Source organism: Ylistrum balloti, unplaced genomic scaffold, assembly GCF_031769215.1.
Source record: "Ylistrum balloti isolate Yb309-2 unplaced genomic scaffold, AGI_CSIRO_Ybal_v1 Utg371770, whole genome shotgun sequence".
Classification (NCBI taxonomy): domain Eukaryota; kingdom Metazoa; phylum Mollusca; class Bivalvia; order Pectinida; family Pectinidae; genus Ylistrum; species Ylistrum balloti.
Genome location: NW_026782886.1, coordinates 165,010 through 177,196, shown reverse-complemented (window position 1 = coordinate 177,196; position 12,187 = coordinate 165,010). Strand labels below are relative to the sequence as shown.

Sequence of the window (12,187 nt, the reverse complement as noted above, 5' to 3'; positions counted from 1 at the left end):
AAATTGTGAAACTTGCTTTGTTAACGTGAATCTTTTGTATACATAATTAAAATGTGAAATATGCTGTACCTCAGTCGACCATCTTTATATATTATTTGATTACCATGGTCCTAAATAATTCAAACAGAACAAGTGAATTGATAAAACACAATTTTATTACTAACTGTTTGTCTTATCATTACAGTAACATGAAATATAACATGATTAAAATGTGACAAATAACTAATATTCCTAACTGAAAACCTTGTACATAATGACTATTGTAAAAATGCTCAGATTTATTTCGCCTGAAAGATGGGATGAGATGATAACTAATTGTGAAAAGCTGACGTAATGAGATATTTGACGATTGTGTTGTACCTGACTACATACAGTAGTTCCTGCTCTAATTGTAACCTGTGTTAACTGATAGTTTTTTCTCTACAAAGCAAACCGTCTTGATTTTCAGACAATTCAATTAGCGTTGAAAATTCATATAAAAATTAATTAAAGGAATTAGTTTCATAACAGGGTACAGGTATAATACGTTATAAACGCCGGTGATATGAACTGCTTACAAAAATGAATTTATTTACAGACTAATTACAAATGTTAATTAAGAATCAATTGAAAAGTTATTCCGTAGGTATATTCTGCCCCAGCATAACAGTTGTTGACGGATGCCTGTCTTGACATCATATGAACAAACAAACATATAAGAATTGGAAACTAATATACAGAATCGATCAATAAGATTTTATACAAAAGAATGGCACTTTGTGTCATAACTTGTTTCTCCGTGTCGTCTGTTAAGGTTCGCATTACAAAAACATCGTTTTGAAAGTGTGGTCAGGTCCCTGCAAATAAAAGTTACCTTTATACAGGTTTTGAATATATACCTGAGTGTTTATACCTCAATCATTAAGTGTTTGACGCTAAAGACGTAAAAGTCAATCCAATATTAAATTATTTTCACAAAATGTGTCTTTTTTTAAATCAATTCGATACGAATGGAAGAAAAAGAACGAAAATCTTAATATCACATCTTACCTGGTTTCCACCTATGGTAATTCCGTATCTCATGTGATTTATGTCTTTATTTGTATTAACTATGTGTCTCACCTGATTACTGTCTATAAATGGTGTTCATAGTATATCTCAATTGTTTTAGATTTATACTGATGCCAAATGTCTGTCTCTCCTGGTTTACTCTTATTTTGATGTTAATTACGTTTCTCACCTCATATCAATACATCAATGCTTATCTCCTGATTGACACCTAAATTAATGTTTAGCAACGTGTCTCACTTGGTTAATACCTATATTGATGTTAGTTACGTGTCTCACTTGGTTAATACCTATATTGATGTTAGTTACGTGTCTCACCTGGTTTACACCTATATTGATGTTAGTTACGTGTCTCACCTGGTTTACACCTATATTGATGTTAGTTACGTGTCTCACTGGTTTACACCTATATTGATGTTAGTTACGTGTCTCACCTGGTTTACAACTATATTGATGTTAGTTACGTGTCTCACCTGGTTTACAACTATATTGATATTAGTTACGTGTCTCCCATGGTTTACACCTATACTGATGTTAATAACTTGTCTTTCCTAAGTAACAGCTGTATTAAAATTATTTATTTTACCTGATTTACATCTATGGGTTTCCATTCCGTCTACAGAAACAGTCTTTACAGACATCACATACACCAGAGTTGGCCAGAACTTCAGACACGTAGAATGTAGTGGATTGCTTACCTAAATAAACGAAAATGATTTAAATCCATTTACAACAATAAACCAGTCACTTTATCTCACTGAACAGGTCTATAAATAAATCCATGCTTTAGCCATATATATAATAATATAAATTCTTCATAAATGCTTCACTTACAATGATATAGCAATACATTATATATCTAAACGACTCTGCATTCAGTATAGCAATTATAAAAGGGCGCTACTGTGTTGTATTTTAAGGAGTTGCTTTCAGATTATAATCATGATGACGTTGTATAATGCTTACTGGTGTCGTAGTAATCGTATATCTTAATCGGAGCAGGCTTCTGTTCTGCGACCATGTCGGTTCTCATCATGTAAACACTAACACACTGTGGCTCTGAATTAAACTGGAAACAGAAATGAGAAAAAAATTATACACTAGTAGTCCCCCAAAGAAGCTTTTGACTATAACATATACGGGTAGACATAAGATTTCTTTTATGTTCTATCAAAATATATCTTATGTTAGTTTTCCTTTATATACATATTTGTATAAAGTACACGATCCTCAGTCCAGTGGTTACCAAACCTTAATACCTGATTTTATTGGAATATAAGCTGAGATTTGTGAAAATATTTTGATATCTTGAACAATATTCAATGTTTCGATTAATGTTAATAAGATGATTGATGATAACAGATAACTTAAGCACATGTTATAAACAATCTCTTCTTTTGAATCAAGGCACCTTTAAAGATTCATAGTGTGTGTTTGTATCAAGATACCATACCAACTTCATGCAAAATTATATCACTTTTCAAATGTTTAGGCAGACTCACACAAAACAATACATTATTTCTGTCCTACCTGATATAACTAAAACAAAATTTTGAAAAGGAAATTCTAAAAATGGTTTCGTACCTCATCAAAGTATAGAACTAATCCTCTAGCTGCTTTCTCCATGCGTTTGTAATCTGGTGCTCTTGTAGTATCAAGTGTATCTCCATCCGGTTCCATACCACTGGGGTAACCAATTTCTATAATAGACATGCCACTGGCACCCTTCTTCATCCATCTGTAATATAAACCCCATACAAAATGCTTTGACAGTGATATAAAAGGAAATACGCTTAATTGAAAACAGACGAAAATTCATAAATAAAATGCATAAAACATATTATCAAACAAATAGAAATAATCGTTGTTTGAACATGTGAAGAGACACTTTACTCATGACTCATAGTTGGTACTTACCGTCCACAGACTTCTACAACAAATCCTGTCATACTCTCCTCTTTTAATGTCACGTTCACGTCAAAAGACTTCACTTTCAAATCATCTATCACATTGAAGTAGGTGGCGACCTACACACAAAATAATGTTCAAACATGACTCCACAAAATACTTCCAACGCAATACACACTAATTGGAATAATTAGATAAAACCATAATAGAGTACAAATCGGATACAGTATTTCTACCAGCAAGTATCAAGACTATAAGAAACGCCATATTTGAAAGTAATGAACTTTTACATATCTGTTTATCTGGTTTTTATCTCACCTCGACAACAGCCATTCCTACTCCTTCCGCTGAGATCTCTACCAACCGCAAACTTTCTGGTATCTAATTATTAAACAGAGATCACATCCTTTTGTCATAAAACGTAGATTTACATATAGTCAAATTAGACGAATGATCCAATAATGATAATGATCAATCAATGCAATTCATTAAAATAAAAAAGTGTCAATAATTAAAGATACATAGGAGCCCTTTTACAGCGACAAAAACATTATTCAATAATGTATCACTGTCATTGGCATACTGTAACAGTTTCTTAATTTACAATAAAATAAGCAAGCACCTGTATAATTACCTAGTCGCGACGATATATATCTCTCATATAAATCAGGTGATAATAACCTAGTCACACTGCTGCCTATAAGCTTACAAGTGAGTTAATGATAATCAAGTCATACTGCTACCTATATACTAACAAGTTAGCTAATGAAAACCCAGTCATACTACTACCTATATACTTACAAGTTAGCAAACTTGGTCATACTGTTACCTATATACTCACACACATACAGTATAGGGGTAACAGTGTGATTTTATAGCATGTAAATACAATATGAATCAGTTTATCAAAAGCGAATACACTTACGTCAGTAGTTTGAAAAATAAGAGCGTTTTCTGGTGACACTTGAAATTCATGGAAGATATCTTGTGTTTCGACATTTTTCAGCTGGACTCTCATGTTAAATTCTGGTTTGTAGATTAAGACTGCAAGATCAGCTAGGGATTGCAGTGCTATAATAGTGTCCTAAAAGTAAATACATCATCATGAAATAATAATATTAATAATGTATATACATACAAAGCGATCACCAAAGTACAGTACTTAAATAATGACACATTATCATTTTGTAGAAATAAAATGGTATGATTGGTACAGAACTAATACTGTGAGGAGTAACCGTCTTTCAGACATTGCACAAAGGCCATTGTTCGAGGCTATTTACCTGTGTGGACGAAAAACCACCTTCTGGATTTCTCTGAGCTGAGAGCCATTTTAATATCTGTAACGCGTTTTCTGTGTCAGGTGTTCGAGTGTATATCATCATAATATAGGACGTGAGCTCTATGTCTATTCCGTTAGATTGTATGTGTGATGGGCGCCACCTATTGAAGACAGCTTGTGGTTCTTCTTCTGGTCTTGTCCAATGCATTGTTCCATCTGGAACGTAGAGACAAAATCAAGTGAAGATCATATATATATATATCTGTTGTGATAAAAATTGTATCAAGTTTACCCTGATGGCGTATACAGCAAAAGCTAGTTATCCCTTCAATACTTAACTGCACTAAAGCAATATAAATATATAAGTGTTGTATCTCGCGTACCTTAATGGCGGATACACATATGACGTTTCAAACGACTAAATCAAATAAAGATATTATATGATTAACACAAAATTTACAACTCAAAACCAGAAAATCTACTGACCCTAACAAACGACACGTGATTGATGCATTACAAAGGGGAGAGACTAATGGATAAAGTCCTAGAGCAGTAGATAGTTTATCTAATAGTCACTTATTTCAATGAAATAAAACAACGTTTGTTTTTAGTATTCCGTGTTTTAGAAGTGCCATTAAGAATATCATATACTTATACACATATGGACTTCTCTGTAAAGTACATTGTATTCAGTACAGTACATGAAACTAAGACAAAATATGAACTAAAGTAAAGATTTACGTGGAGACTAATGATAAAACATTAGGAGAATAAGACCAGGTGTTCTGGAAGAATGTTTCTGCTTCATCGATAGTGCCCGCCATGTAAATTTTGGTCAACGCAAAATCCGTAATTCTACGTTTCCAAATAAAAGTAGGGTAAACAGCATGCATAGAAGGATATGACCAAATATTACCATTACCTAAACCACTGACGAACGAGCTTGTAATAAGAGCTTACCCCTCTATTTATTATATCTTTGCTGTCCCAATAGAGAAACAAGCACGTGTTATCGCTACTTATACCACTGAGAGACAAGCCTGTGATAATACCAGCTCTCTTGCATTGATACAATTACCATTGATTGCAAAAGATGTTTAAAGTAGTTACCCTCTTGTACTGCATTCATTACTATCGGTACCATGGCTTTCTCCACTTTAGCACTGCCTGACAGAGACAGCGCATACCCAATAATGGCCAACTCGTACACATCCACGTTCAAAGGTGACATCGCCATCGCTTCTACTTCGTCCTCCAGGAATCCTAAAGCAAGAGCTCTGGCCTTCGCGGTCGTCTCGTTTACCTGATTATCGTAAAATACCTCACCATATAAATCTAAATAACACGAACGAAAATGATATAGGAAAACATTGCTATATTTAACTTCATCACATGATCATTTCTAGATAGATAATTTAGCAAGAAATAAAACAAACAAAAAATAAAAGTTCAAATAAATGCGAAAACAAGGAACTTCGGTCGAAAAAAAAACTGCAAGTCATATTGCTACATTATATTATCGGATGTATCCAATATCAAAAATTTTATTTGTGGAAGATGTGTCATTCAACCAATAAAATATTTACACGTAAGTCTTTGAAAACATACAATTAGACCAGGTATTCTAATTCAACTTCGACACCTGCTGTGCAATTTTGTTCAATCAAAGTAATATCACGTTCCCAAATGAGAAACAAGCTAGCGACAACGGAACCAGCAGTAAACACATCCAATTTCATATCGCGCAGAAAAACTGAATATTCTCCAATCAGGCGATGTTGCCTGTAAAACTTTCTCCATAATCGTCATCAACCTGCATCACCTGAGTCCATCTGTCAGCTGTCGGCGATATTCGTGATATTAGGGAACTATTAATTGCATTTTAAAAAATAATGCTTATGCTTCTTTCTAATTATTGATAACAACATTAACTTACCCCTGGGATAACCCCGGCTGCTTCTGTCAATGCAATTAGCACGAATGCCGTCAGTGAGGATTCACCAGAAGCAGAACCGCCCTGAAAATCAAGTTATGGATACAATTAATTGACTGTTAGACTTATAAAGTTTGTTATTTACTGTTTACGAATTTCTGAATATACATCATCCTTGAGAGGCTACCTTTCCAAATCATTTTATTTTGTCCCGAATCTCGGTATACATTACGTTCGCTATAATATATAGCGAGGACGCAAAATGATAACACGTAATAAACTACACCACGTTGTTTATTGTCGAATCTCATTTTAATGTAATTTTGTATTACATGTTTTTGGCATTTATTTTAGTGACATCGATTCCTTGAAGGACAAATATATCTTTTTATGATACAGTTTAATGAATTTGCTATTCTTTAATAAAGTATCAAACCATGAAGAATAAAAATGTATTATTCTCTTGCGTGTCCTTTGTACAGCCTTGCTTTGTTCCACCACAAGTAGAGAAGTGCATGATTTTGAAAAATTATATGATATAATACATATTATTTCGATGCAGTTGACGATCAAATGTAGCAGAGCCTTATTAATCTACTTCTTAGAGAAAAACATCAAAGTTCACAGAGGAGTTCAAGTTAATTGAATAAGAAAGTAAAAATGCTTTATTTTCATTCGCTGTTAACTTGTACTAATAAATAGTGCATCTGAATCTGTGAAAGAGGTCCATACTGCATACCTGCATAGCCTTGTGAAGCACTTTCCCAGGTTCGTTGAATGTTCCATTAATATTTTGTTGATCAACAAGCCATTGGACAGCCTTCACGACCGCATCGTTATCTATATTGATCATGTCAGATGCTTCGGCGAACGATTTCACAACAAAAGCCGTCAACCTATCAAACGACGTGTAAATGATTTCACTTTTACGAAAGCTGTTAATCTGTCAAAGGTTTGGTAATCGATTTACCTTAAAAATTGTTTTCCTTTTTAATTTTAGACGAGTAGATGATTTCATTGCAAACGCTATTAGCCTATCAAAGGACGAGTTCACCACTTCATTAGGAGGAGTACACTATTTCATTGTAAATGTTCTCAATTTATCAAATGACCAGTAGACTGTTTCGTTGCAAAATTCTTATCCTGTCAAAGGACGAGTAGACCACTTCATTGCAAACGTTCTTTATCTAACAAAGGATGAATAAACCATTTCATTGCAAAAGTTTTTAACCTGTCAAAGGTCAAATAGAACGTTTCATTGCAAAGTTCTTAACCTGTCAAAGGTCGAGTAGACCACTTCATTGCAAATGCTGTTATCTTATTATATCACATTTAGACTGAGGAAACATGACGGCAACAAGTGTATACATAATTATAACTTAAATAAGGACAAAATATCGGGAAACTATGTAAAAGTAGAGATTCTCGAGTAGACCATTGAAAAACACCAAGAACATTTTTATAGGGTATTTCTAAATGGTAAGCGTCTTCTGCATGTAACACTGTCACTTATAAGTCAGTGCTATTATCGGAGGAGGAGCTGGTCATAAGGTGATGGTTTTTAAAAATTAGTTTAGGCATTGCATCGATAGCTTAACAGAGAAAACCAAAAACCCAGAGTAGAGATAATTAACAGATAACATAATGAATGATATGTAAAATGTAACACGTACCACGTAGTCCCAGATTTGTCACTTTCACCAAAAGCACTAAATGAGCCGTCTTTGTGCTGATATGTCATTTCTCTTTGGTAACCTTTTCAAAACAGAAGTATTAATACAATCAAATGGAAAAGAAAATTTTCAAATATCAAATACGAAACCCGTGACAAACTTTTCCGGAAAGGTATGAGAAAATGACTTATATATGTCACTCGAAAATTTACCTTTATCATATTATTTACAAGAAGCATCATAAACACTTGATCAATATAAATGAAAAAAATATGAAAAAAATGACAAAACACACGACTACCCGCATGACCTTTCTGTCTTCTTCGGCTACTTAAGGCCTGGAGAAGCTAAATGGCAGGCAGCCTTTGGGAGTGTAAAGTTTGTGTCATTTTTTTATATCCTTTTTAAGGAATTATTTTTGTTGTTTTTACCGTAGTAGATACAAAATGCGCGACGAACCTTTTATCATATACTCCTTTGATTTAGCATCAATGGCCGGTGTCAGTTTATTTGTGATAGTCAGATAACGTCGGACGAAAATGTTAGGAGCAAAATTCAACATATTCTGTTCACCACATCCATAGGGCATCTTCAGGAGTTTTTCTATTCCATTTATAGAGGGTCCCATGACATCACCTATCAAAATCACAAATATTCTTTCGATAATGTGAGACTAAAACGTTAACATGTATGTATTGAAATGGTGGTAATGTGGTTTTGATATAGTGACCACAACAGTTGCATTCCATCAAGATTAGCGTAGCCTCTGTGGACAAGATAACCAGTATTAGCGCTAATGTCACCTGTAATTAAATATACAAGAGGACGTGACATTCAATCTGATAATGCTGATGCTATCGAATGTTTTCTTTTACATGAAATATAAAACGATATAGAACTATTCATCAACCAAAATACTTTCGTCAACCACTTTTCAATCGAAGTGAAATCATTTTTTTCTTATCATATGATCGTTGACGAATCAAGTGTAAAATTACTTTCCAATTAAAATTATTCACTGATATCAAAGCTATTAATACATGCTTACGTACCAATAACAGCAGCCCGCACGCGCTTGGAACCATCCACAGCATTTGGTGGGAAGTCAATAGGAATTCTTGTCTTAAAGTTAGCAGCAGAGGCAAGGTCAATAAGTACTGGGTTGTTAAACTCTTCTGGGGTTCCCTCAGGCTGTAAGAATGGAGATATAGGTAAGGTGTACATGACATTGTTTACTATACCAATATATCGCACTTTATATTTTTAAAGATTAGTTGATATTATACAAATTTAAGCGTATCCATTTCAAATATAAGATTTCCTCCTCCCTTCTCAGTGATATGGAAAACGATTACAAAACAGGTGATTCGCGATCAATTACTCCATTGGTAAAATTATTCCATTGCATGTGAACCCTTACTACTGCGAATCTAGTCATCCTGACAAGTATAATTCTGTTTTCAGTTAGATGAGCATATGACTAAGGTATTAAGTAAGGTACATGTATTGTTGAAATCACTCCTACGCTTACCTCCACACGTAGTTTTCTCTCCACCGAGTCAGAAAATTTCAATCCAAAAGCGTTGATTTTGATTTGGAGATCTCCAACTTTCCTAGGTATAATGGGGAAAAATGCAGAAGCAACCTTTCCACTTTCAACCTGAGGAGGCAGGTAAGAAATGTAATCATTTAGTTATATATTTGTTAGCAATAGTTTTACATAAGTCAGATATCTACCGGAAATATAACACAGTGATAACATTGTATCAATTAATTTAATAGTAAAAATATCCTAATATAACAGTTATAACTATGTAATTATTAATAGAAAAATAACAATGTGTCGATGTATATAATTTGCTTAACATTGGTCTTTTAAAATCAATGTCTTCGTGATGCAGCATTAGTTTTAAGCATATTACAATTCGGAGCACGCTGTCTTGGTTTAGTAAGAAACATATTTTCGTTCAGTTATGCCAAAAAATCCATCTCTTGGTACGCAAGTGCTGTGAATGTAGTACTAGATAAGTTGATACTTACCCACATCCACCTGCCGACCCTGGTGGAGTAGTCTGTCCACCCTGATTGAGTGGATACCACATTGTTTATGTCAGGATTATTCTCCATGACGACGAGAGTCTGTAAACACGATGGTAAATGTATATTAATGTTCGATCTCATTGCGATAAATTTGTCCATTATGAACAGGAACTAGATAAGAACCATTCATGTTACACAAAATTAGTTAAAACAGTCCGCATCGGTGTCGGCAATAATGGAAATATTTCACGAAAAAATATATTAATTAAGTATCTTTGATAAAAATTTTCAGGTCCAGAATAATTAGAAAAGATTCTTAATTAAAGCACAAACAAACGCCAAAAAATTATCTCAACCTGCATAACACAGGTCACCAATGTATTGTACACATCGTAAGCTAAAACCCACAGGATATAATCGTCCAAAAATTATTAAACGGAGAAAAGATATTTGTAAACGTTTTTACTTATCACATCAGAAACATCATCCTTGAAATATTTAGAACCCATCAATACATCTAGGTACATATAAATATATATGTATTGAACGTTAGCAAAACACATATTTTTGTTTTGTTTTGTTAGTATGTCCTGTTTATATCAAAGTATTGATATATGATATGCTGTCCGGACTTACCCATGCCGGTCTACGGTAATTAAATACATCGACTTGAAGGACGAGTAACTCTCCTCTAACAACAGAATACGGGAGATTCATCCGGATAAAGAATGGCATGAACACTTCTAGCTGAAACGGTACAAAAACAATGTAACACTAATCCTTATCATAGTACAGTGTATATATCACTGATATTTCTGTTGCCATAGGAACACGGTAAACTTGCAACTTTACCGAAGCATTTTAGACCAATGGAAACACGAGGTACAAGATTAAAACTTTTCAGGTAGGTCAAGGGATGACGATGGTAGAAGCAGATAATGTCCAAGGAAGGAATAAAATAATTTTTATTTAGGACTGTCTTACAGAAAAGTACTGTAATGCTTATCACCACGATTAGTGCTGATACTCGAGAATGTGTACGTAAATGATGTTTTATCACCGAAATTGTTAATAATTTACTTGCGGATTTCAGAAGGCGTTATTGTCATTTAGACGAAAATGTAGATATTTATACCCAGCCAGGTTAAATAATTGGTTTGTTTGTTGGTTTTTCATCTGCCTGACTCTTTCTTTTTCTAGACGTTTACAAAACGTGGAATGTCAGTGTTCTAGCGACGAATCTATTATCCTTATCATCATAACAGGTAAAGAGATATACCAGATAAAGGTTGTATAGCAGTAACAATAGAGATACTTAAATCATCGCAGCTGATATAAATCATCTGTAAACATTGTCTACAAGGAAAGCATACATATACTGGGTACCAAAACTAAATCTCGTCAAAATGGAGTCCAGCAGAGCATGTGTAAAACATAGAATACATCACTGAGAAGTCCTCCAATATGCTGACACTGACACACTGTACCTACGTTTGATGGGCTCGGAGCGAGTCCAAGACCGGTATCCTTATTAACGGCAAAAGCGGTGGCCACCCAGGACGTGATAGTATCGGGGACAGTAACTGTGAGTTCTGTCTGGCCATTGTTTCTGTCAACACAAATTATTTTAAATGTAACTATCACAATTAGACATTCAATAAAGACTTAAATATTTCACGTTTCAAATAAAGAACTGGTTCGAGCGACTAATAACTGTACTTAGGGACACCTAATCTACAGGATAGAAAATGACCCTGATTACATACCATGCTACCCATTACAAATATCGATATGGAATTTAAAACGATTTTAGGTTTTGTACAAATATACTAGTTGAATCTACAACAGAAATGATTGTCTGAACCTCAACATTTATCTATATGTTGCCAAGTATAGGCATTATGATATAGTGAATTATTTAATCAGTTGTACTTACAATCAAAACACGATCGTTTATTTCATACTGTGGACTTAGCTTAATGCCAAATTTCCCACACCAAAATAAAATAGTATTCTAATTCGTCATTTGTGACCGTCATCGCTCATCATAAAACACCTAAATCCATGTAAGTGACCGAGCTTGCATAACAATGACATATGTAAGGTTCTCCGACTGTAATCGTTGTTCCCACGTGAAACCAAATTTTCATGAAGTAGTGGTTCGTCGCGTGAAACCACAACTTACTCGAAGCCATTGGTTCGTCACGTGAAACCAAACTTTCATGGAGCCCGTGGTTCAACACCTGAAACCAAACTTACACGAAAGTCATGGTTCGGTTACATGTAACCAAACTTACATTAAGT

At 34.1% G+C, this 12,187-nt stretch overlaps 1 protein-coding gene across 1 annotated transcript in view; it reads right to left on the bottom strand.

The window, feature by feature from the left end:
* Positions 1 to 729: 729 nt before the first annotated feature.
* LOC132563577 (CD109 antigen-like) overlaps positions 730 to 12,187 on the bottom strand; it is a 35,099-nt gene continuing 23,641 nt past the window's right edge. The window contains exons 18-35 of the mRNA XM_060228318.1: positions 11,375 to 11,492; positions 10,520 to 10,630; positions 9,884 to 9,982; positions 9,375 to 9,503; positions 8,896 to 9,034; positions 8,303 to 8,479; positions 7,844 to 7,925; positions 6,910 to 7,066; positions 6,174 to 6,254; positions 5,348 to 5,540; positions 4,239 to 4,453; positions 3,881 to 4,039; positions 3,274 to 3,336; positions 2,965 to 3,074; positions 2,632 to 2,785; positions 2,014 to 2,116; positions 1,634 to 1,745; positions 730 to 836 (exon numbers count right to left, since the gene is read on the bottom strand). Of these exons, the coding sequence (XP_060084301.1) occupies positions 1,645 to 1,745; positions 2,014 to 2,116; positions 2,632 to 2,785; positions 2,965 to 3,074; positions 3,274 to 3,336; positions 3,881 to 4,039; positions 4,239 to 4,453; positions 5,348 to 5,540; positions 6,174 to 6,254; positions 6,910 to 7,066; positions 7,844 to 7,925; positions 8,303 to 8,479; positions 8,896 to 9,034; positions 9,375 to 9,503; positions 9,884 to 9,982; positions 10,520 to 10,630; positions 11,375 to 11,492 (2,191 nt within the window). The 3' untranslated portion in view covers positions 730 to 836; positions 1,634 to 1,644. The remainder of the gene's footprint in view (positions 837 to 1,633; positions 1,746 to 2,013; positions 2,117 to 2,631; positions 2,786 to 2,964; positions 3,075 to 3,273; positions 3,337 to 3,880; positions 4,040 to 4,238; positions 4,454 to 5,347; positions 5,541 to 6,173; positions 6,255 to 6,909; positions 7,067 to 7,843; positions 7,926 to 8,302; positions 8,480 to 8,895; positions 9,035 to 9,374; positions 9,504 to 9,883; positions 9,983 to 10,519; positions 10,631 to 11,374; positions 11,493 to 12,187) is intronic.